The 25,759-nt window shown below is 36.6% G+C and overlaps 3 protein-coding genes across 5 annotated transcripts; 2 read left to right on the forward strand and 1 right to left on the reverse strand.

Moving 5' to 3' along the window:
* The first annotated feature begins 618 nt into the window (after window positions 1-618).
* On the forward strand, window positions 619-8,013 carry LOC113732220 (uncharacterized). 3 transcript variants are annotated; one of them, XM_027257882.2, is made up of 8 exons: window positions 619-843; window positions 963-1,063; window positions 5,104-5,172; window positions 5,301-5,359; window positions 5,679-5,739; window positions 5,809-5,862; window positions 7,153-7,435; window positions 7,525-8,013. In XM_027257882.2, the coding sequence occupies exons 1-7, from the start codon at window positions 684-686 to the stop codon at window positions 7,429-7,431; spliced, it is 783 nt and encodes a 260-aa protein (XP_027113683.1). In that variant the 5' UTR covers window positions 619-683; the 3' UTR covers window positions 7,432-7,435; window positions 7,525-8,013. The 3 variants fall into 3 exon arrangements, with proteins under 3 accessions (XP_027113683.1, XP_071936309.1, XP_027113682.1); XM_027257881.2 differs by having other exon boundaries at window positions 621-843; window positions 7,519-8,013; XM_072080208.1 differs by lacking the exon at window positions 5,809-5,862 and having other exon boundaries at window positions 620-843; window positions 7,519-8,013.
* A 9,167-nt stretch (window positions 8,014-17,180) lies between these two features.
* LOC113732222 (uncharacterized) lies at window positions 17,181-18,741 on the forward strand. Its single transcript, XM_027257889.2, has one exon. It carries the CDS (start codon window positions 17,405-17,407, stop codon window positions 18,503-18,505), a length of 1,101 nt encoding a protein of 366 aa, XP_027113690.1. The 5' UTR covers window positions 17,181-17,404; the 3' UTR covers window positions 18,506-18,741.
* Window positions 18,742-21,974: 3,233 nt separating this feature from the next.
* On the reverse strand, window positions 21,975-25,263 carry LOC113732221 (protein gamma response 1). Its single transcript, XM_027257883.2, has 3 exons — window positions 25,146-25,263; window positions 23,109-24,528; window positions 21,975-22,887 (listed from the first exon to the last, which is right to left on the reverse strand). The coding sequence occupies exons 2-3, from the start codon at window positions 24,517-24,519 to the stop codon at window positions 22,196-22,198; spliced, it is 2,103 nt and encodes a 700-aa protein (XP_027113684.1). The 5' UTR covers window positions 24,520-24,528; window positions 25,146-25,263; the 3' UTR covers window positions 21,975-22,195.
* Between the last annotated feature and the right edge of the window lie 496 nt (window positions 25,264-25,759).

Here is a 25,759-nt window from a genome sequence, read left to right on the forward strand (position 1 = left end):
CATTTCTAGACAATGAATAATGTATATCAAATTAAACTATTTGTGCTTGTTATTCAGTTCTAAGAACAAAATTTTAATTTCTTTCTCCACTAACTTAGAGTAATTTTTCACGCCATCAACATCTTTTGTAATTATTTAAGTGAATTAAAAATGTGCAACTTTTCATTTCTAATCCATAAAAAAGACACTAATCTATACCAAATTAAAAATAAATATTCACTTAGTCAAATCAAAACTTCCATAACCACTCCTTAATTGGTGAGCAAAATGCTGCCATTGAAAGAATACAAAAAAAAAAACTATTTTTCAAAGTTATATTCAGTGGACAATATGTTTTTTGAAGAAAACCTCCGAAGAAGCTATCAAAAGTTAACCAAAATTTGGAAATAGGTCGTACTAATTATTATCATGACAATTCTTAATTCTATGTGACAAATATATAAAGGTTTTTTTTGGACCTAAAACACAAAAAAAACGAAGGTGCAGCAAATGTTCCCTTTTCCACGAAATTGTTATGTGAAATTAAGATGGGGTAAAAGTTAACCCATTTCAAAATCTTGGGAATTTTTTAGATTTACTAATAAAGTGCCTGCTCTAGGCTCTAGGCTCTAGGCTCTAGGCATATTCTATTCTTCTTCCTTGCTGATAAACCAAAGCATTAGGCAACACAGTCCACTCTGGAAATGAACTCCAAAACAATAAACATAACAATAAGTCCACCATCCAATTTCCGCTACAATGCTCCAATCTTGCATCCCTTTTTCTATTTTCCACCGACAAAGCCTAAATTCCAAGTTTTCCTCTATTCGCGTTCTCATTCAATCTCCTCTTTCTCCTCTAAAAGTACGTTTAAAAAACAGAAAAAGCGTATTTTGTTTAGTTTTAGTAGAACCCATTTTGTTACTTTCGAAATTGATTGTTAGTTCTACTGTTGTACTAATTTTCTTTAAAATTTTGCATAGCTGAAAGGGGTGGTGTGAAAGCTTTGCCTAGTGGAGCTGGGGAGGCTGTTAATGAAGTTTCCCAGAATAGACTTCTTCAAGTCGTGTTGGTTTCTCCTCAGGTACTACTTGATCTCAAAACGACCGTTTCTAATTCGTTACTACAATATTCAAGAAATTCTTGCATATTAAAAGGGACCCCTCCACAACCCCCCCCCCCCCCCTCCCGCGGGGGAAAAATCTGCTAATATGTTGCTTTTTAGTACCGTTGTTCAAAGTTTCCTTTTTTTTTTTTTTTGGGTGTGGGGGGTGAGGGTGGAGTTGAGGCGGTGGGAGGGGCTTGATATCCCAGGGTGCAGAGGAAAATTAGTCTTATTTTTTCTGAACTGAAGAATAATCATTTGACTACATTTTCTGTTGCTTTTCTATTGAGGGCAAGTTCTTGTTCCCAGCAATGTCCTGGGTGCTTGCATCTTTTATTCCGAGCAATTTCTTTGATATAGAAATCCACCGTCACATATGAGAATCAGGACGGCAATGTTCAACTTTTCGTTGGAAAGGTTAAATTTTTGTTGTTTCACTTTGCCATTGGGTTGATAGCCCGTGGCTGGATGGCATGCCCGCGTACGAGTTCTGGAATACTTCTCCTGGCTTACCCCCTTCTAGATTACTAAAGAGAAGATAGCAATAAAAAAAAAGGCTGGATTTTTGTTAAACTATGCGTGCTCATCCACACAACCACAGGCTTAGAAAACACATGGAAATGTTCAGGCAATAGACATCATACGAACTATCATGCACACACAACCACACTCCCACACCATCAAACGTATGTGCAAGATGAAATGCAAGAAGAAAGTGCATGATAGAACACAGGCGTATGAAATGTAGAAGCAAGATAGAAACGCAACAGCAATTTACTGGAAGGAATACAGAAATTACCAGTTTTGCAACTTTAAATATAGTTTAATACTAAGGCTAGATTACTAAAGAGAAGATAGCAATAAAAAAAAGGCTGGATTTTTGTTAAACTCTGCGTGTTCATCCACACAACCACAGGCTCAGAAAACACATGGAAATGTTCAGGCAATAGACATCATAAGAACTATCATGCACACACAACCACACTCCCACACCATCAAACGTATATGTAAGATGAAATGCAAGAAGAAAGTGTATGATAGAACACAGAAGTATGAAATGTAGAAGCAAGATAGAAACGCAACAGCAATTTACTGGAAGGAATACAGAAATTACCAGTTTTGCAACTATAAATATAGTTTAATACTAAGGCTAGATTACTAAAGAGAAGATAGCAATAATAAAAAAGGCTGGATTTTTGTTAAACTATGCGTGCTCATCCACACAACCACAGGCTTAGAAAACACATGGAAATGTTCAGGCAATAGACATCATACGAACTATCATGCACACATAACCACACTCCCACACCATCAAACGTATATGTAAGATGAAATGCAAGAAGAAAGTGCATGATAGAACACAGGAGTATGAAATGTAGAAGCAAGATAGGAACACAACAGCAATTTACTGGAAGGAATACAGAAATTACCAGTTTGGCACCTATAAATATGGCTTAATACTAAGGCTAGAAACCACAAAGAGCTAAAGCAAATTAAGGTAAAGGTTGAGACTAGAAGGTAGAGAGTGATTTGAAGATAGAGAGAGGACAGAGAAAAAATGGCAGACAGGGAGAGCAACAATAATGGGGGAGTGGGAAGCAAAGGTAAATCTGCTAGCATATTTCCTGCAAAGAAGAAGTCGGTGACGGGAATGGCCGTTAAGAAATTGGCTGAAATTGTTTCTGGACCTTGCAAGAAGAAGAAGATAGAGCCTAGAGGTGATGGTGATGATTCCGCTTCAAACTAATGCATTGAAGTGGCAGTGGACAAGAGAAAATTAAGTTTTTAGTTATTTCTCATGGAATAGGTTTCCTGTTAGTAAATAAGGATGTTCTATAGTTAAAAGGATTGTATTTGTCCAAGTTTAGTGTGTTTGTAAGAACTTTGTCATGTGATTATGGGCTGTAGAATTGTATTAGTTGTGATGTAAGTGAATAAAGATTGTGAATCATGTGTACTTTTCTTGCAAGTTGTTGTATCAACAGTTATACTTCTCATCTTTGAGTGAACTGCTCGATGTTTTCCAACTGTTCAGCTTCTAGCTTATGGAAAGAATTTGATCTACATGCTTGAAGTGTTTTTTTTTTTTTTTAACAAGCAGGACTAAACAACAGGCAGTCATAAAGCAATGAATACTAAAGAAACAGTCTGTTTATGGGTTTTTCATCCAAATATTGATACATCTATTGGAAATTATTGGAAGAGGGATGGCTTTGGTTTACTTTTACTCCTGACGATGAGAAGGGCTTCTGAGGTGGTCTTTATGTTGACAGTGGTGGTGAAGAGGGAGTTATTGGGGGTGAAAGAGGCTGGAGGATACATGCCATGCTTTCTGCTTTAGTCTTCCCTCTTGATGTATGCATAAAAACTTGATGGAGAAGGGGGGGGGGGGTGTGCAGAAGAGCAGTTGTTGGGAAATTTTTTGAATCCACATAATGTGAACAAAAATGTAAGTCATTGCACAGAAAAGATAACGGAAAATAACCTAGAACCAAGAAGTGACAATAAAAAACAAAGGAAAGATAAAGTGGTGTAAAAGGAAAGAAGTAATCAGGGCTAGCAGCCAAGGGCCTTTAGGGAGGCAAAGAAATATACCTTTTATTATCCAAACCTCAAACTTATACAAATATTAGTGGTACATATTAAGATTGGAAGTGGATCGGCAAACTTTGGACTTGTGCTTAGCCGACTTAACAAAGCATCAACAAAAAGAAAACAAACAAACTGCTTAAGAAAGCTAAGTAGCTGGCTAAAACATGCTAAGGAGACAACTTATCCAATTGACTTCCTTAGTGATCACATGCCAACCTCCCCTTCTACCAATTATATTTTGACACATAAACTAACACAGTAATGAAGCTTGGTTTAAATAGATATTCTAAAATCAAACCAAGCTCTTTATCAGAATTATGTCTAATGCCATCTCAAGTAACGATCTAAATGGAAAACTCTGTCGCGCTGTGGGTGATGAGTAACTCTAATCTAATTCTAATCCTCTAATCTAATTCTGATGAAGTGCTTGTTTTCAGGAAGGTAATGTTAGAATATTTTGTAAACCAAGCTTCATTATTTTGTCTATGTAGTTTGTGTCAAAAAGTATATTTGTAGATGGGGAGCTTGGCTTGCAATCACTTTGGAAGTCAATTGGATAAGTTGTATCCTTAATATGTTTTAGTCAGCTACTTAGCTTTCTTAAGCAGTTTGTTTGTTTTCTTTGTGTTGAAGTTTTGTTAAGTTGGTTAACCACAAGTCCAAAGTTTGCCAACACAATTCCTGTATAAATATGTGCTACTACTATTTGTGTAAGTTTTGAGATTTGGAGAGTAAAAAATAGTCCTTTTGCCTCCCAAAAGACCCTTGGCTGCTAGTTCTCATTACGTCTTTCCTTTTGCACCACTTTATCATTCACTTGATTTTTATTGTCACTTCTTGTTCATAGTTTACTTTCCCTCATCATTCTTGTCCCTTGATTTATTCGTTTGTTCAATTTATGTGGATTTAGAAATTTTCCAACGGACAGAGTTTGGTAAAAAAAGCACAACGGGGAAGAAGGAACAACAACAAAGACGAATAGGAAGTCAATTTCTAGACTTATTTTGGGAACAAATAATCCATTTATTTATACATATAAACTAAGTTGTCTTTAAATGATGATGCTGCATGACTGCAGCAGGCAGTCCTTTCTTTTATTCTGACCTGGGACTTTGAGATGCATATATCCAAGAAATAAGCAGAGTAGAGCTTATTTGCCTTTTTGTGCGTGATTCTTGGAGATGTTCTAGCAATAAGACTTTCATAGATTATTTATTGTATTTTCGTTGGTGATATATTGAGTTATTATTTGGAATGTAAATGTTCCAGCAAATAAGATTATGGTAGATGAGTTATTAATTTTTCCTCTGTAATGCTGTTCGTGGATTTGTCTCACTGTATTGCATGTTGTACTGGCAGAGAGTCCATCCTTTTCAGCATGGGCAGTATCTTGACTGATTTTGATATTTTGTGATCGTGATGGACAGATACCTGGAAACACTGGGTGCATAGCCAGAACTTGTGCAGCATCAGCAGTTGGACTACATCTGGTTGAGGTATCCATTAATGTAGTTTTTTTTTTTCTCTAAATTTCTTTTCCACACAACATATCAGAAAATATTGCTTTCGTCCACACAGTTTCAGTTCTCCAAATTTGATAATATTACTAGTTCTTCTTTTTCAGCCATTGGGGTTTCAGGTTGATGATACAAAATTAAAACGTGCTGGACTTGATTATTGGCCGTATCCTTCTGGAGTTTACAATAATGCAATGCCTGTGTTTCTACACAGATACAATTCCTGACTATAGATGTTTTTCTCTTGTTCACCTTCTTTCATGTTGTCTTAATTAGCATTATCCACATCTTACCCCCATAAGTTTCGAGTCTCAGGCTTGACTTCTGCAATCAGCAAACTATGCCTTATTGAATCTTTGCATCTGCAGTAACATTTCCATATTCTTTTGTCTTTCATGATTGTTTTGTGCTTTAGTTGTAGGATTTAAATTACAATTTGTAATACTCAAATTTGGAGAAATGTTGAAACGTTGATATTTCATCAGATATGTAGTTGTTAAAGTGCATGGCTCATGGGGAGAATTCCGTGACTATTTCAGTCAACAGGTTATATAGCTCCTTGAATTTTATGCACTCTTTTCTATACTTTAGATTAAGGTGCATTTACTTTCTCAGACTGGGGAAAAAAGGCTGCTAGCATTTACTAAGAGAGGAGCTACTGTTCATTCTGTGAGTGCTTTTATCCTGTTAATGATTTATCAATTTTAAGAACTTGACTGTTCATTCAGTGACTTGGTGCTTCATTTTGTCCATGACTTTGTTTAAGTTTCATTTCTCATGACATCATTTAGCATCTTTTGGTTTGGTAAAACACAGGGCACTGAAAAGTGAAAACTTTCTTGGCTTCTTGAAATCGCAGAAATCTCTATAATATATTGCATCATTGCTAAATGTGGTGATTGAACGTACAGTTTTGAAATTGTGTCCCATTGCTCTCACAGCTTTGACTTTTCTTCAGTTCTCCCCCCCCCCCCCTTTTTAGTAAATATAAATAAATGACAAAATTAACATGGAGAGCTTGATGGAATGCATCATGAGTTATCAGTTAACTATTGATTTTGTTTAAAAGCGAATTTAGGGCATAAATTTGAAGCAAAGTGAAGTGATCATTGGCTTTTCTGTTGTAAAAGTTGCTTACTCTAAAAGTCCCTTGGCTGTGTTTTTATCTGGCAGATCATAGTATTTAATTAGTGTTCATGGGTTGGCTTGTCTTAAAAGACTCTACAATAATACAGTCCTGTGAGGGAGTTTTTAGATATGTCAAGCGTGGAGTTTATGTTCAGGACCATATCTCAATCTCATGTTTATGCATTTGCCTAAATTCCCTAACATGAAATATTTTCCAAACTAATATATGCTTGTGCTTTCTAAAGTCCTGATTCTTAAGTTCGTATATTGCATGCCTTAAATCTGTGGTATTTCTTAAGATGTCAATTGAAGTAGAAACTGGGGAGTGGATGTGGTGATATACACATACTGGACATCTCCACTAGACCTGCTTCACAATTTTCCTATTGTTCAAAAATTTTCGTCTGATTTCTTGCAATTTCAAATTCATGCAAGTCTTTAAAAATAGTTCTCTGTCTCAAACTATTAGCAAAGACTAAATAGTACTTATTAGCCCGGTAACAGTATTACCATTTCGAGTCACCTCATATATCTCTCTATCTGATTTTAGCAAATGTTTTAGTTTTCTCACAATCTTATTTTAGAAAGCAATCAAGATTTCATTTCTCTAAGTTCACATCTTACCAGATTTCACTTGGCACGATTACCTACAGTTTATGACTTTAAAATCCTTCTGGGAGGAAGGGTTGTTTGCATGTTGCTTATACCTCTTTTTGTGAATATTTTCCTCCCAATGAAATCTGTTTTAGTGTTCAATCCAAGGGGAGTTGGATATTGAAACCTGCTCCTTCTTAAAGTGATTTGTCCAGAATTTGATTTATATTGGTGCAGGAAGTTTCTTATAGGAAGGGCGATTGGCTTGTATTTGGCTCAGAAACCAGTGGCCTGCCGCCTGAAGCCCTTCTTGATTGTAAGACAGAACCACATGGTGGTGGTGCTATACGAATCCCCATGGTTGAAACATACGTTAGATGTCTGAATTTGTCTGTGAGTGTTGGCATCGCATTGTACGAAGCATCTAGACAGCTAAATTATGAGCTACTTCAATGTCCATCAGAGCCTTATATGGACACTGAATCATCATTTGTTACTGAAGACATTTTCGCTTGAGCTGGTACTAACTTTGACAAATTGGTTAGTTAGTTAAACTTGAGGACAGGTCGAACACTTTAACGATTCTAAAAGCTAACTTTGCAGTTACAGATGATGCTGCAGTCAAACATATGTTTTTGCTCTTGCACAAGATTATTTGGAGCTGGGATCATTTCTCCTCAAAGATGGTAGAACACTTGACACATCATGATTAGTGGTGGCAATTAGTTATACAAATTTGAAGGTCTAGTTCCTGTACTTAGTCAGGGTTCTTAATTTTTCTTTCAACTTCGGTTCTCTTTGGCTTTCCCTTCGGGCGTGTTTTGTCAGCGTCCTCTTGCATGAAGGCAGTCATCACAGGATCAAACTCTTAATATTACTAAGCGGCGCATCTCTTTTTGCTGGAAATTCTTGTGAGCTAGGAATGGGTATGGATGTGTACCACTGGAATCCCTTCATCTGTATTCAATGGAGTTTATTTTTAAGAATTAGAGATTGCTTTTACTCTGGAGTTTAAGATGATGTTGTTGTGTATTGTTCTTATGTAATGCAATTATTGCTCTTATTATTTAAAAGGTTGAAAACCAAGAGATTCACAAATTTGTCTAATTCTTTTGATGTAATGGTATCCGTGTGTCTACTTGTCCTAACATATGTAAGCTGGGCTCTTTGTAGTTATCTAAATGATCAGTAGCCAGAAGTGAAAGTCACCCTGTCCTTGTACTAAGGGCGTCCAGGCCAACTAACCTCAGCTTTTATGTATATCCAGACAACAAAGTCCCACTCCCATGTTCTCCACAAGGGCTGGTTCTTTTCACCTTGAGAAAGTGCATATGAGGTTGTTCAATTAGTTGAACTGGATCTGCAACTTGTTTGGAAAAATCAGATAAAAGAATTTATCACCTGACCTGTGTGTTTAATTTGTCTAAGATAATCCCTGTTATTAAGTTCCACTTCTGTGGCCAGAGGGATACCACAGCAGTGATATACATACTTAAAATCTCTACTATATGCTTCCCCAGATTAGCTCTTCAAAGGTGGTTTGTCAAAACAGAAAACTCTCTCAAATTCCTGGAGATTATCCTGTAAACTGACAAGATCAAAGCCATAGTTTCACTATGACCCAAATTTGCTGCTAGTGGGCTTGTAGAGTAAATGCACATTCAATTCTGTCATGCTTCTCTATGAAATTCCATCAACATCACATGTCACATATGACAGTGTTGTGGACCCTTTTGTACCCCTCCATTCATGTAATTGGAATTTGGATGTAGTGTCATGCTTGAGTTGATTCCTATTAAAAGTTTTCCAAAAATGAATGCTAGTATAGTGAATATGTCTAAGAAGTCAGCTTGCTAAGAGGATGTGTTACCAGTTACCTGTGGACTAGAAAATGTGTAAAAGGATGAGGAAAAAATGTTCAAAATCCTTTGTTTGTTAACATGCATGATAGAACAATTAGAATCTCTTTTAAACATAATAAGTTAAACATGAATATTTTAATCCTTTTCTCTTTACCTCTCATCTTCTCCAACTTCTTTCTACTTCTTTCTCTCTTCTCAAAGGCCTTCGCTTCAAGGGTCTCCTTCCCATGACTTTCATCTTTTTTCTAAATAAAGTCTCACCTAAATTTTTTTAAAGAGAGTTTTCTGTTTTTCCTTGAGGTTACTAGTGAGAAATTTCTTTTCTCCTATAGGTTTCTATGGAGATTTTTAGATTCTTTTTTTGCTTGTTTTGTTGTTAGATATAAATTTATTTCAGATCTGGTTATCAGATCTAAAAATTTTCTAGATCTTGGATTCATTTCAACAAATCTAATCATTAATATTTTGGAGTTTAAAATCATTAATTAACAGGTCTGGCGATTGCAACATGCATAAAATGAAGCTTTGTACATTTCAAATCTGTTCATAACTTTTTAGATTGATTGCGTTTGCTAATTTTATAGATTTATAATTTTTAGTGCATATTTAACCTGTCATTTGGATAGTGACGCATATGACGCCACCGCGACTTGACTCGTGCAGTCCTAATCTATTGTTTGTTTACATCCTAAGTATTATAACTAAATACAATTTTAGCTCTGATAAATCTTCATGAAAGAGCAATTTCACGTGAGCGACGCCGTATAGTCTCCACTTACAGCCTGAAAACGCCACAACATGAATTGAGATACCAGTACCACCATTTGCCCCTTTATTCTTCTTTTTGGGGCAATAGCACTTGCCTGATTAATAATGCAATTCCATTTCCTTTTGTCTTGACATTATAAATTTCAGTTTAGACAAGTAAAATCGTACTTTTGAAGTGCAAAAGGGACTCTTGAGATTTTATTACTAATGAATTTATGACAATTCTAAATTGTCTTGTCAAAGTTAAAAGTTTACACGACAAATTTAAGTGTAGATAAATACAAAGCAAGTCTTGAGTCACTAGATATAATTTTCCTAATGGTCTGTTATAAATTAAAAAAGGGATTTGTGAGTTATTCCCTCGGAATTTATAAGTCATGCCCTCAAGACCTATTTTGTCTTTTCAACCTAAGTAATATTTTGACAACTTTGAAAATGAAACCAATTTTCACTAACATCTAGTTTGGGAGTTTAAGATAGAAAAGAAAAGAAGAGAAAGCTTAAGTTCTGAAAGAAAAGAAAAGACGAGATTTGGTTTTGATGTTGTTTAGAAGTTTAGAAAGGAAATGAAATGATATTGGATACATATGTCAATAAAATTTTGTTCAATAGACATTTAGGAATAAAAATGATAGTTTAAAGATTTTATAAAGTTTGGTTCAACTTTTTTTAAAAAAATTTTCAACTATTATTGTCAAAGTGATCCATCTAGGGATGTCAACGGGTCGGATTCGGATCGGAATTGAAAATTCCGGATCCGGACCATTTTTATGTAGCAGATCCGAACCCAACCCGTATATCAGACGGTTCTTGACCTTGGAGTCTCGGAACTGGATCCGATGGGTCTGGGTTGGATCCGGGTCGGGTCTAAAAGGTCCAAAATTAAATCCAAAACCAATCACAAATCTAATCTCCAAACTTAAACAAATCAAATTACAAAATTAAATCAGAAATAGCTCGCAATAGTCAATCCAAAACTAACTACAAATCAATTTACAAAGTCATTATCAAATTGTTAATTTGGTAAAAGAATGTATTTAGAAATATTTATATTTTATAATTATTAATATATTGTTCGGATCCTGATCGAATACGGGTTGGAATCCTAGTCGAATATAGGTCAGAATCTTATGTTTCGTATTCGACCCGTTTTTATTAGAGTACTAGGGGGGAGTGCCCGCTCATCGCGCGGGTGTTTGGTCCTTGTGGGGAAGGAGGTTTTTTTGTTGAACAAACAATAGTACTTTGTGAGAAGAAATAAAACTTAGTATGAAAAAATAAACGATATAATCAATCAATTCACACAGCGTTACAATAAAACTGTGTCAAATTGAAGGTCGTTGATAATGCAGAAAGGCAGAGCAACACAGAAAGCTAACCTTATTTCAGAATCTCCACCGAGAGCTCTTACTTGCTATTGCTGCAAACCTATAAGATTATAACCAACCCAGACCAATTGGAGTTAGACAACGCGATAAGAGTCGCTAATTGTAGGTACTAAGAACACACCGACAAAATTAAGGGAGGAACTGAAAAATTGGGAAGGTGAAATCTAACCTCACGCTGAACCACCAGGAGTAGCTTGGACTGAAGAGCATTCTGAGCTGATTAGTATGAAACCAGTTAGAATTATCTCAATCCTAGAATGCGAACAGGGAGAAACTGATAATCAACCGTTTAGGCATTAATATTAGGGGTGGCAATTTCCGACACGACCTGAAAACATGACACGAATCTGATACGAAATTAATGGATTTGGGTTGAGGTTTCGCGGGTTCGGGTCAGAATCGGGTCGAACCCGATGGATCCCAAAAAAATGGGTCGAATTCGGGTCAACCCGTGGGTGACCTGATATGACCCGATAACCAGTTTTATGAATTTAAAATAATTTAATAAACATAAAAATTATTTTATCTAACTAAACTAAGTTATTCTTTTTTTCCAAAGGCATTAATCACTTAGTTTTAAATGAATTTATTTAACTTGTGTGAAGTTGAAATTATTATATTTGGACAAATAATGTATTATATTATTTTTTACTTTTATACTGTTTTAATTTATTTTAGATTTGGTTTGGGATTATTTATTTAAATTTTTATTACTTGATTATGTAATTAGTCTTGTACAAAATTGATTTTATTAGAAATTACAGTGATAAATTAATAAATTAAAATAAATTTCGGGTCATTTCGGGTTGACCTCCGCCAACTCGCCAATCCGAAATTTTCGGGTTCGTGTCAGATATTCTGACCCGTTTCGGGTTGGCAGGTCAGGTTCAGGTCAACGGATTTTCTGTTATACTCGAGTCTCAACCCGACCCGCCAACCCGAAACGGACCCGATTGCCACCCCTAATTAACATACCAACGGTTGGGTAATTGAATTGGGTGTAATTAATGACGAAATAATAAGTAATTTCAGAGTTGATCTCGGATGGAAGAGAAAACGATGAGGCAAATCGTTGTAGACAAAGGCAAAAAAAGAAAACTTAACTCCTAAAACTGAAAGGGGATAAACTGACCAACGTTTATGGGTCATAAATGCAGATTATAAATGATAGAGAAATGGGTTCCTACCATTGATAGAGAAATCGTTGGCTCATTTCCTAAATCCGATTGCCATTCAAACGCTTCAAACAAAACAATATCTCAAACGGTTATCTGCGGCTGAAATGGGGAATTATTGGTAGTTAAGGGATATTTCGGTAATTATACCAACACACAAGCATATATGGGTTGTACAAAATGCAACAACAGTTGCACACTAATTAAACATTCCATCAATACCCAGATAGCTCATCAATGACAACTTTAAATGTATTAAAATGGGGTCATTTCAGTAAATATACCCAAATACATGCTTCATTAACTTGTACCTAAAGCTTTTAAACTAATACACAATATTTCACATTCCCAGAAAACCCCCACCTATGCGGTTGAAATTCAACCTATTCTTTGACCAAAACTCAATCTTATATGGTATAAGGAAACGGATCCGAATTCGGAGCTGGGTATCGAAATTATTTTTCAACCCAAACTTGGAAAAATTGATTGGATCCGGGTCGGGGTCCGAGTCCAAACCCGATTCGTTGACACCCCCAGATCCATCCAAAACTTTCTATTTCCTTTCTTTTCCGTCGCTTCACAATTTCCGAACATATCTTCTCTCACTTTCTTTTATTTTCTCATCAAATCTAAGCTGCCAAACTAAGCCTAAAGTACCAAAATGACGGCAATCAAAAATCAATACATAATAGCAAGATGTTGAAGACAGGCAGAGGAGGTTGAGCAATAAATTCTCGGAAAAAGAGACCACAAATTCGGTCACACCTAGAGCCATGCAAAACGCGTAGACACCTACTCCGCCGTTCCGCTTATTGTGAAAGTCGGTCTCTATAGCACGCGACTCTAGCCCATTTCTTGCGGGTAACTCCACCCAATTCATGGGTTCATCTGTCACTAATTATTCTCCATCAACTATAGCACATTTTAATCATCAGTTGGAAATTTGGAATTGGCAGTTCATTTCTGGTTTTGTGATGGTACGCATACGATTGAAAATTTTCTCAACTGGGCTCATGCAAATTGTCGGTATACCACAAATTTAATAAAGTTTAGATGTATAAATTAGTTAAATTAATATGAGTCGAGGTGTTATAGATATTTCAATATTATCTAAGCATAATAAGTCGGATTGTGTTGACTACCTTTTTTTTTTAATCTTCTCACTCTTCCTTAGCCTATTCCTATCCCCAACTATTTTGAATCCAGAACTTGATGGCAATGAGAATTTTAAGAGCCTTCTCCTAATCGTTGAGGCGATCCTAGTGCTTGGATTATATTAAATTGTAATACTGCACCCCAAGAATTTGATTTTCTTTTTTTTTGAAAAAAGAAAAAAAAAAAAAACTTGAACCATTAGTCCATTAGCATTTACGCTCAATTGATGCCATTCATTGGCTAACCAAAAGGACATGGCATTTTAAAATTTCGAATTACCGATTTCGATTTCGGTTCACACCTCTACTTGTAGGTCAGGCTTGCACACATGAAAAATAATTGAAGAACTCATAATTGAAAGGATTTTCTTGTAACTATATATTCAAGGATAGTAAATAATCCATATGCATACTAGTTCTATCTATAGGTAATTAAGTAGGTTTTACACAAATGAAAGTGGACGAATAACATAAGGTTGTTGTTCTGAAGAGATTACAAAATTTGTATCACAAATTAAACTTTCTCATGTATTTTGGTTTCTATTCAGGTTTGACGAAAAAATGCAATGAGTTCTAGTGTTATGCTTTCTATTTTGCTTTTTATTCTTGGATCTTTCTCAAAAGTATATATATATAGCAAAAAAAAAAAAAAGAGAGAGAGAATACAATGATCCCAATTACTAAGCAAGGAAAGGCATTCTTGTGAATAATGACTACTTGTGATTTGAGATTGTTTAATTTGGAATTTATTTTTAGTATGTTTTTCGAGTAGATATTGGTTTATAAAATGTATCAATACACCAATAAAATTTCGTTATCCAGCAAAACATACCCGGTTTTATCCAAAATTAGGCATCCCGATTCCTTCCACAATAGTCCCTTCATTTTGTAAATCAATTCGTACTGGACTATTTTAGCACTTTATGCAGTAAAACTTTTCTTTTTATAAGGAAACGAAAATTAGATCATCAAGTAACAAAGTGACTCAAAACACTAATGCGAAACCTCTATATTTTATTTAGTGACAGGATTAATTCATAAAAATAAATAAAATTTTTTTACAAATGTTACTAATCGGATTTCTTTACCTCGATCATAGAATTGGTTGCATTTGGATTTAACTTATTACTCCATGGTCAATTATGTGCCATGTGATCTGATCTGTGAAAAGCACATATCATATGCACTGCAAATCGTAGCAAGCGTATTGTTTTTCGAATGCCTAGCCTAACAAATGAACAATGTGGTGCTTGTGAATTGCCAAGAACTTTTAGGTATTTGTATCCAAATTGATAAATCTATGCATAGGGTTGTAAATGAGTCTAATTAAGTCAAACGCTTAATTATTATTTGCTGAATCAACCTTAAACGAATTTTTATCGAGATGAACTCCAGTTGAGTTCGAGTAATTTGAAATTTTTACATATAAAATCGAATTTTATACTAATCAGACTAAACTCAACCGAGTTTGTCGAATATAAAATGTTGTTTGAACTTGGTTTGACTAGTTGGCGAACCAAATTCGAATAAGCTCTTACCAATTCCAGTTCGATTCGAATATCGAGTAATTTTGTCCATCTTTCAACCCTCTCTATACATGCATTAAAAAGAATTTGATTCAATTAATCAAATCGATATCGGATAATAGATTCCATACAACCAAAATAAGAAAATTAAACTCCCTGTCGTCTCATGATCAGTCTAACTGTTAATTGACCAATGACACCAAGTGTAATCTCTCACTAACATACTGCAGATTACGTACGAAAATACATTAATTCTTGTGTTGTCGGTCGTTGTTTTATGTGTAAAGTTGCAGAGCCCCCTCACGTGCCTTCTTACAATGTTCAAATATTATGGGTTTCATCTATGTTTATGGGTTTTTTCACCTTGAAATTCGTCACCTGACTTTTTGGTCTCCATTAACTGCCGTCTAAAGTACCGACGATAGATACATTATAGTAACATGTAAGATCATGTCTCATCAAAGTGCCTAAGAATTTTGTTGATGATTTTCATAATGCTGGAAAAGTTGTAGGGCACTTTTAAGTTTGTTAGCAGGGTATGAATGTAAGGTAGGGCGGGGCCTGTTTCGCAAACAAGTTCTTGGCCAAATTTGTCATCTACAAGTTTTTTAACAACTTTATCTACAATAATTTTAAAAAATTTCTCAAAAATTTTAAGCTATACACTTCAAAATACCCAAAAATTTATACACTTTAAAAATTTTTCCTACAACTTCTATAATAAGCTACATTCTAGTTTTAGACAAACAACAAAAAAATTCATTTGCCAAACGAGGCCGTAGTCTACTCTACTCCATTGAAGTTTCATATGTTTGCGGCATTAATCCAAGACAAAGGACAAAGGATAAAACTTAATTGATACATTGACAGTATATACACAAACAGATAAAAGTCCTCAGTTGGGAATTTGGAATTGGCAATTTATATTCTTTAATTTTCTGGTTTGTGATGGTCGATGTATAATTGAAATAAAGTTTAAGGACTGTTTTAGTTTTACCATAATAGTCGAGGGACTATATTGGCCAATTTCTCAATTATATCCCTTGATAAAAAAAGTTGATCAGGAAGGTAGATGCAAAATGAGGTTTACAACGGACATAAGCCAATTCCGAGTAGATTCCATTGAAGCTTGAATGTATATATATGTATTAGGACTTACCATGTGCAAACCAAATCTTGAATAATTGCTCTTGAAATTAATCTTCTTAGTGAACATGCTAGAGAACAAATTAGGTCAGCTTAGCATAACAAAATTCTTCAAAATCAGGGATACATATTCACTTTACATTTGACAAAATTGTGATAAAACTTGTAAACAATTAACGTCACTAAAACATCTATCTAAGATACTCCCTCCGTCCCACTTTGATAGTCCTGTTTCTTTTTTCACGCAGTTTAAGAAAAAGTAGTTAACTTTGTTGGAAAAGTAAATTTAGATTGCTATTTTCCTAAAATACCCTCACATTAAATATGGTGCAACTTTATGGGAACTTGAATTGATAGTAAAAAAAGAATCAACTCTCATTAAATGGGGGTAGGTTTATAGTAACAACTACTTACATTGAATAAGGGTATTTTAGAAAAATTAAAATACAACTACATTTTTCAATTGGAAAGTGGACTACAATTTGGGACAGATGAAAAAGAAATACAGGACTATCAAAGTAGGACGGAGGGAGTACTAAGAATCCCTAACTTGATTCTGTTGGCGATGGATCATCAATCATCAAGCTCATTAATTATAAGGAACATCTTCTTCTATCTACCTTGAGCCCGATAATTGAAAACATTCACTTGGCTTTATTAGACTAATATTGTCAATATACTTTGGATTTTAAAAGAGACTGATAAGGAGGTTGCTCATTATTTAACTCATCATGCAAAAACTGTCAATTTTTTCCAATCGATGTCAAATTTCTCTCTAAATTTTGTCAAACAAGTCGCCTTGAATGATTTCTAACAATCTCATTAATAAATTACTTTGTTTTATTAAAAAAAATCACTAAAACATAACTTTTAACAATTGAAAGTATCATTTATGCCCTGTACTTAGCTTGCTAGCTACCTCAACTTCTTTTTTTTTTTTTTTTTGTCACAACGGTTGAAATCGTATACTTTAATCTAGTATAATCTAGGGAGAAGGGGAGGGAAACTCGATGTGAATAAAGACTCCATTAAACAAAGTCAATTAAGATTACCACACAAGTGACAATTGGTTCCTTGACCTCTCACCTCCACCAAGACGGTCTTGGTGGTGACCACGAGGCCAAAGGTATGGTGGCTGCTAGCTACCTCAACTTCAAATCCCAAGTTCCCAAATCCCAACTGGAATTCCACCCCACTTCCAGGGCCATCTCATCCACCTCGACTTGTATATATAACCATGCATACATTCACACTTCATACTACCCCAAAAGTTCCCATCTCCTCAGTTCCCACTCAACTCATAAAACCCACTAGGCCATTACACTCTCCATTATTACACGCACAACACACAGTCTCACAGACCCTCACAAGTCCCAATATCACTGCAAAACAACACACAGTCACACACTGCATTTCGGCTTTTCTTCAGACCATACAAAGAAGAGCTCAAAACAACAACTGAAAGCAAACATGGGGAGAATGAAAGTTTCCTTGGCCGCCTTAGTAACATTGGCTTTTTGTTTTTCCGTTAATGCCTGCCCGCCTGGGGATCGGGCAGCATTATTAGCTTTTAAAGCTGCCCTCAACGAGCCTTACTTGGGCATCTTCAATTCTTGGACGGGCACCGACTGCTGCACCAACTGGTACGGTGTCAGCTGTGACCCTGACCGACGGGTCGCCGACATTGTCCTCCGGGGAGAATCCGAGGACCCCATCTTTGAGAAAGCCGGCCGGTCTGGTTACATGTCAGGTGAAATAGCAGCTTCTGTTTGTCAACTCGACCGGCTCACCACCCTCGTCGTCGCAGACTGGAAGGCAATCGCGGGGGAAATCCCGGCTTGCATTCCGTCCTCGTTACCCATTCTAAGAATCTTCGACATAGTCGGAAACCAGATCTCCGGCAAGATTCCGGCCGACATAGGCTCACTGGGTCGACTAACTGTTCTCAACCTCGCCGACAACAAGCTCACCGGTGCGATTCCGCCGTCGATTGTCAACCTCAGGAGCGTCATGCATCTCGACCTCAGCAACAACAAACTCACAGGAGAAATCCCCTCCGACGTCGAAAAACTAACCATGATGAGCAGGGCACTGTTGAGCCGTAACCAGCTCACCGGTTCAATCCCCAGCTCATTTGCTAACATTTACAGGCTGGCCGACATTGATCTATCCATGAACCGGATCTCCGGTTCGATCCCGGCTCAACTCGGAACAATGCCGGTTCTGTCAACCCTTAATCTAGACAGCAATCGACTATCCGGAAGCATACCGACGAGCTTATTAAGCAGTGCCGGGTTAAACGTTTTAAACATCAGCCGAAACAGTTTGGAGGGCAATTTACCCGACGTTTTTGGACCGAAAACTTATTTTACGGTCCTTGATTTATCGTATAACCAATTGCGCGGTTCAATTCCTAAATCACTATCATCGGCTAAGTACATTGGGCACTTGGATTTGAGTTATAATCACCTTTGCGGACCGATTCCGGTTGGCTCACCTTTTGATCACCTTGAGGCCTCTTCATTTGCTAATAACGATTGCTTATGTGGATCACCACTACGTACTTGTTAATTGAATCTAAATCATGGGGATTAGTAGTAAGTTGTAATTAACCGAAAATGTCGGTTGGCTATTACTGCAGCATGCTTGTGTGATATTTTTTTTTTTTTAAAGTATGTAATCTCAATTGTGCATTGTTTATAAGAGTGCATCGGTTGCATGCAAGTGTAAAATGCGTGCGAACTTCTGTACGAGAATCAATATAAAATACACTAAACTCCCTTGTGGTTTAGGTTATTATCATAAAACTTCCTCATTGTTTAAAAACCCCCAAAGTACCCCATCATAGTTTGGACTAATTTGTGGTTTAGGTTATTATCATAAAACTTCCTCATTGTTTAAAAACCTCCAAAGTACCCCATCATAGTTTGGACTAATTTGGGCATTGAACGGAAATCGTCTAATTTGACGGAAAATATGAAATTCCTATATTAACCTTGTTTCAAAACTTATCATCTTCTCCAAATCTCCATTTTTTCCTTCGACAACAGTAGAACAGCTACCAATTACCACAGCCACCATTCAACTGAAAACAAATTCTCCTTCAACTCGGCCTCCGTCACCGCATCCACCTCAATCGAGCCCATGTCCGCTGGCATCACAGCCGATAACAGCCCTCCCAAACCATTATCCGAACCTAGAGTCGCAGCTACAGCAGAAGCAGAAGCTGAAGCTGAAGTTGCCTCCATTGAGTCCATTTCCAAGTTCCGAATTGCACTAGTCCAGCCCCGGGAAATTAGCCTGACCCGATCCAATTGCTAACAGAAACCTTAACTATTCCGCAAAAGAGCTCAAAAAAAGAAGGAAACGGTTTTGCAAGAAATACTTTAAAAAAAAGAGGACTTTTTTTTCCAGTGCTACGTAGAAAGAAAGTACAAATTTAGAAGCAGAAAAAGTACTCAAAAAGCTTTCCAATGGCAGAGAGAATTTTGGAAGAAAAAGCAGAGAAACTTTCCTGGCTTCCTTTTCTCCCTCTACCATCTGTACGTTTTTTTTTTTTTTTGTTTGCTGGTTTTGTGAAAAATGGATTCTTGTTTCTTGTTCTCTCACCCAGAAAGATTGCAAAATGCCAACAGCGCAAAAGAGTCTTTTGATGCTTTTGCCAGATCCTTTAAACTATCCATTGAAACTTTGAGGCGGTCGCAGTTAGTGGATCTCTATGGCTGAAATCACTTTCCATTCTTTTCATTCCATTCCGTTGAGCTCCCTTGAATCACAATCCATCTGTATTTGTTCCAAGCCCGCCACCGCCTTCAATGCCATATTACTCTCTGCTCAGCCCACCAATTGATTACATCCCAAAGCCACCTGGTAGAGCCGGAGGAGGAGGATTTGTCCCGCACAGCAGCCCCCGAGTTTACAACTAAATTCATCTGCTACAGTGATGGAAGTGTACAAATCAATCTATCAATGGTAATTTTTGCTGCTTCAATTGCCATGGTCACCACCGTCATCGTCATCTTCAACATCATTGGGTCTTAGATTTCATCTAAATTCATGTAATTTCTACTCCAGATCGTTCAGGAGAAAAAAGAAAAAGGAAGAACAAGGAAAAAAAGAAAAGAAAAGAAAACGTAAAATTATCACATTACCCTTGATGTATTGTTATCACACTCACTTGTCAAGCGTGTGTAATTCACTTCCCGTCAAATTAGACGATTTCCGTTCATTGCCCAAATAATCCAAACTATGAGGGGTACTTTGGGGGTTTTTAAATAATGAGGAGGCTTTATGATAATAACCCAAACCACAAGGGAGTTTAGTGTATTTTACCCTATCTATCTATTGTTTTTGCATGTGTTTTTGTATAGTGATACTAGCTGGCTTTACTGGCACTTTCGTCCACGAAATTATATGTGATTGAATCATGAGTTTATGATAAAGGTTATGGAGCGTTCGTGATTTTGATGGCATAGTTCTTTGGTCACAATGGGAATCATTGCGGTGGTGAATTGGTGTTGATGAAAGCGTTGACAAATATGTGGATAAAGTGATCACGCCAGCGTTATTTGTAGGTCAATGGGAGAGGTGGAGATTGATTTGCCTGCTCCATTATTATTATAATATTATTTTTTGAAGCAGCCTTTGGAGGGGGTGAAAAACTTTGGCTAAAGAAGAAAGGGAAAAATCCTTGGCTACAGAAGCTCTTTTTTCATTCGGCAAAATATGGTCACATTAATTATTTTCCTTCTGAAAAAAAAAAAAGAAAAGAATTGCAGCATTTGAGAGTTAGATAACGCAGCTGTCCTGTAGACAGTTTAGGATCTGTTGCATAAATATTAGTAGTATTAATTTGGTTGGTGAAACATGCATGAGAGATTCAATGCGCAGAGCATTAAAAAATATGATGGTACAACAAATTTTGGGGGAAGCAGCAAACAGAGGTCAAGTTCTTGCCAGCGCAATGCATGTTCCTAATTTCCAATCCCATGTGACCTGCCCATACATCAACTGTTTTTATATATCCTTCATGGTCCCACTACATTTTGTTTCTTTCCAAATAGGACAAAAGTAAAACAGGTCGGTAAACTTTAGCTCAGCTATACAGTGATAGACTGATAGTGAAAACCCAGTGGATGCCTTCATGATTCAAGCAATGCAAAAGGGGATCCGTTTCCAACATTTCTAGTGACAATTCCAGACCAAAATAGCCAATTTGAATGTTGTGCAATAAAAAGTGAAATTTGAGAGAATCTGGGAGGGCCTTACTTTAGACTGTGGTTGTTAGCAGAAAAAAAAAATTTTTTTTGAGCACCATTGGATTTCTTATAGTTGTCAATAGGGCACCTCACATAAATCATTACTCCAGAAACACGCAAGTGGGTTGAGTTCCCTACTCCCATCACTCTCGTTAATCCCAGGGAGAATGCAAAGACAAGATTATGAATGTATATTATGATTCTCATTGTTAAGTATCATCTACGATACAGTTTAGCCTATTCATTCGTATTTTGCGGACTCAAAGGATTTGTTTACTGTTCAAGGTTTCAGGGTAAACTTCAGCTGTTTCAAATAATTGTAATCACTCCAAGGAGGATCAGGAGAAAAGAAGCAAAATTAATTTGAGGCAAATATAGAAAGGATTATCTCTAATGTATAGATCAATGAAAGATTTTGTCAACATTCTTAGTCATCCACTTAAAATACTAAAATAGGGGCGACCTTTTCACTATCCTGGACTTTTCATGCATTCTAAAATTCGGTTTTTTACCTCAAGAACCCTGTGTCAGATCAGTTGGCCCTAACAAGGAGTGTTTTCAGTTATCTAGCCCTCATACTGACTATCACTGGGGAGGAGCACACTGCTTCACAGAGAATTCTTTACATGATAAGGATATTAGAAGGAAATAGCAGGGCCGTTTTAAGGTACAATATTTTTGCAAGCACCGAGTTCACGAGTTCCCAGTTGCCATCTTTGTTGTGTCAGCTCAGCTTATTGACTTGGAGCGTCTAGAATTTGATGCTATTAAAAGTCGATGCATGAACAACTGTTGCACTTTGGACAATACAGATGTTATTTATTGAAGATTATATGTTTAAATTTCTGTATCTGTTCTCAATTGACCCAAAGCTTAATCATGAAAAGAGGATATGTTGTGCCTTCAACTAGCCCTTCCAATTTTCAGACAAGTTATCAATAAGAGTGAAACCAAAGTGTGATTTTTTCATGACCAGTTTGAAATGCACATCAGCACATCAAACTCACATCTCTGACTCAAACCCTATGTTCCAGAATCCTTCAGGAGTCAGAGGAGGAGCATACCTGTAACGATGTCTTGAAACTCCATCATGATGCTCACACCGCATGTTTTGTCCATTGCCATTCCCCTCCTTACATTCATTGGGAAGAACAGCATCATAGAACTTTTTGCATTGCTTGCATTCAATTCCTTTCAGGTTTTCCCTCACAGTTTTCTTTCTTACTGGTTCCACAAACTTGAAATTTGATGTTCCAGGCCTCCGAGGTGAGGTTTGACACTTTTCACGGTCAACATTCATGTCTTCTGTCTCGTCATCAGAGCTGTTGAATTCTATGTCTTTTTGAGCTGGTTGTGGAGGATTACAAATTTGATCCTTAATGGCATTGCCTAAGTCTCCTCTAATTTTCTCCAAGGGGGTATCAAGAAAATCATCATGGAGATCAGGTCCAAGTTTACTCTGGTTAGACCTCGTATTTCTCCAATAAGACACAGGACGTTTTGTTCCAGCTGGTGGGCAAGATTTTACACTGGCAAAGGTTTTTGGTTGGATAGAAGTTCTTGACCTAGAAGGGGAGACAGAGTTTGATCTTTGATTTAACTGGACTTCCTTGTCATTCTTCAACTCTTCTCCCTCACCTTTCCTTCTTTCTGCTTCACCACTAACACCAGAGGCATTTGGACCTTTGTTGACATCTATATTGCCAGATACCAAGAGTTAAATGAGGATAAGTGCATACTAATTCCCAAAAGGGGCCAGGAGGGGGAGGGGAGGATGTAAAAACAAGAAAACTAAGCATATCACAGTCATTAACTGTTTGTAGAGTCATCTGGATGATGTTCTGTGGCACAATCATCATAAAACAATGGAACATTTAGAAGATTTCAGCACTAGGGATAGAGAAGAAAGGACTTACCAACCGAAGTTAATGGGCTATGATTCAGCCCCAAGGTGTCACTCTGATCTTCCATTCTATTTTGGGGCAGCGCATTTTCTGTAGTAAGACCATACTTTGAACACAAAAAGTTGTACTGAGATTTGAGATTCTTATAAGCAACAATGACTTCCTTTCGTTTCTGCTTTTCAGACATTAACTGGGAGTCTTTTGCTTCAATCTGCTGAAGTAACTTCCCGTGTAATTCCATTTCTTCTGAGGACCCCTGGCTTCCCTCTTGCAGATTGGGTTGATGCATATCAACCTTCTCTTCTGGGCCTCTTCCTAGTTTCTCCAGAAGCTGTCGCTTCTCCTTCACAAGCTCTTCAAAATCCTTCTGTATTTTCAACTTTTCAAAATTGTATGAATCAATCTGCTGCATCAGCTGTTCTTGCAAAATTCTTCCTTCTTCCACTTCATCATTTTTCTTTCCTATCTCCTTCTCTAGAAAATTTATATCATTCTGTAAATTTACTAGTCTTGTGGCGAGTAGCCTTTTCTCCTTCTCATATTCGTTCAATTGCTGCTCATGCTCCATTATTTCCGAGGCCTGTGATTCGACCTTTTTCAGGAGATTCTCCCGCACTTTTCTTCCCTTTTCAATTTCCTCATTCTTTTTTCTCAGTTCCTCCTGAAGCTCGTCAATCTTCCCATTCATAATCCCAAATCTTCTAATAATTAAATCTGCATCTCCTTGGTGATCTGTCAACTGTTCCTCTTCTTTATCCATCATTAGGGAAGTATTTGATCGAACCATTTGGAGAAGTGTAAGCTGTAATCCCATTGCAGCATCAAATTCCCTAGTCTTGTTTGCTAGCTCTGATTTCAATCCCTTGACTTCCCTCTCCAGATATGTGTGCTCTGTAAATAGCTTCCAATGTTTGTCATCAAGTTCTTTCAGCTCCTTGTCTCTGTCTTCCACCAGCTTCTCTGCGACATTATACATATCATGCCACTGTTTCACTTCTACCTGCAATGCGCCTACTTCTTTAGTCTTCTGTTGCAGGTCTTCTTGGAGACTGCGAATACTATCTGGAGACAAGCCAATACTAGCAAATTCTTCCCTCTCCAACTTCAGAGAGCTGATTTCAGCACAAAACTGTTGCTTTTCGAGCTGAAGCTTTCCAATTTGAAGTAGCAGATCTTTTTCTCTCTCTTTGCAAGCATTTTCCGCAGATTCTCTGGCTTCAGAATACAACCTCTGAAGGGTCTTAGATTTTGCCTGAAAATGCGGATAAATTTGACTGCAAAATACATATTCAATCTGGGAAATCCTATCTTTAGCTTCCTGAATTGTGGCAACCAGAATAGTACTGAGCCCTGATATATACTTGAACTCCATGCTGTCATCAGTAGACCCTAATTGTGGTGACTTCTGCAAATTCCCATCCATCTACCAAATCTAAAAGAATCTAACCAAATTTAGCAGCTGATAATTATTCCAAATAAACATTACTCTAAAAAGAATTAGTTCCTGGAAGTAATTATTAGCATGAATATCCAGCAGATTCCTATCATAAAACTCATAGAGCTAACCAGTAACATAATTCTCTGCAAAATTTCGGCAACTGTACTCTTACTTAAAATCCACTACGAATAAAATGATTAGCGAACAAAAACATCCCAAATTAATCCGTAAGTACAACAAAACCTTGATTTATTCAACTTCTTCTGCACAACAAAACCCAATCTTCAGGAACAACAAGACCTTGATTTAATTAACTCGTGAATTTAATTTACAGTTTCAGTTCAAATTGAACAAGCAGGGATAAGTGGAATCTATGCACAAATTATGCACCAAAACTGCAGAGAAATCAATCCATTTCACCTCGACACAGTTTTTCTGAATCAAAAAATTGCTTCAATTTACTAATTAAGAACTAAATCTGATTCCAAATGTACAGAAAAACGCATTTAAATATCAACGATGAACCGAATGCAAAACTGAATTTCTACTAGTGTGTGTTGTGTGTGTGTGCTCGTGAGTGTGAGAGACAGAGAGAAGGAGAGAACTGAAACCTTGAGCCCGAGGAAGAAGCACGTACGACGTCGTTTTTTAGCTTATGAAAGAGAGTGAAAGGAAGAGTACAGGAGAAGCTTGTTTGGAGTAGGTATACACTCCTCCGAAAGCAAGAAGAGTGTCAGAGAAGATTTGAGGCAAAAGCGCGCCAAAGATAAATAGTCAACGCGGGACGAATTATTTTCAAAATTATTCTTTTTTTTTTTTTTGGTTTTCACGAGATTAGCTAGTGGGCTTGGGACTTGAATAGCGCAAGTTTGCATGACTTATCCAGTAAGTTTGGTTGGGCCCATGGACAAAAATGTGTTTTAATATATGTTGGTTATTGAATGCCTTCATAATTATTTTGCAGTTTGTGCTTGTTCAATGAGGATAGGATATGGAATATATTTACACTAGTGGAAAGAAACGTTACAAATAACAATTATAAATTTAAGAATGCGTTTGGATTGCAAGTTTTTCAAAAAAAAAAAATTGGAATATTTCCTCTAAGACATTTTTTTAATTATTATTTTACTTCACGTACATCATAGGGCTATAATATATATATATATATATATATATATATATATATATATATATATATATATATATATATATATATATATTTATA

Source organism: Coffea arabica, chromosome 2e, assembly GCF_036785885.1.
Source record: "Coffea arabica cultivar ET-39 chromosome 2e, Coffea Arabica ET-39 HiFi, whole genome shotgun sequence".
In the NCBI taxonomy this organism is placed as follows: Eukaryota; Viridiplantae; Streptophyta; class Magnoliopsida; order Gentianales; family Rubiaceae; genus Coffea; species Coffea arabica.

Excerpts from the sequence above, each read along its gene's own strand:
- LOC113732220 (XM_027257882.2), top strand. The coding sequence starts at position 684 with ATGAACTCCAAAACAATAAACATAACAATAAGTCCACCATCCAATTTC. Across the intron at positions 844-962 it reads CTCCTCTTTCTCCTCTAAAA|CTGAAAGGGGTGGTGTGAAA; the intron begins GTACGTTTAAAA and ends AATTTTGCATAG. Across the intron at positions 5,740-5,808 it reads GTGACTATTTCAGTCAACAG|ACTGGGGAAAAAAGGCTGCT; the intron begins GTTATATAGCTC and ends TTACTTTCTCAG.
- LOC113732221 (XM_027257883.2), bottom strand. The coding sequence starts at position 24,519 with ATGGATGGGAATTTGCAGAAGTCACCACAATTAGGGTCTACTGATGAC. Across the intron at positions 22,888-23,108 it reads TAGCCCATTAACTTCGGTTG|ATGTCAACAAAGGTCCAAAT; the intron begins GTAAGTCCTTTC and ends CTGGCAATATAG.
- LOC113732222 (XM_027257889.2), top strand. The coding sequence starts at position 17,405 with ATGGGGAGAATGAAAGTTTCCTTGGCCGCCTTAGTAACATTGGCTTTT.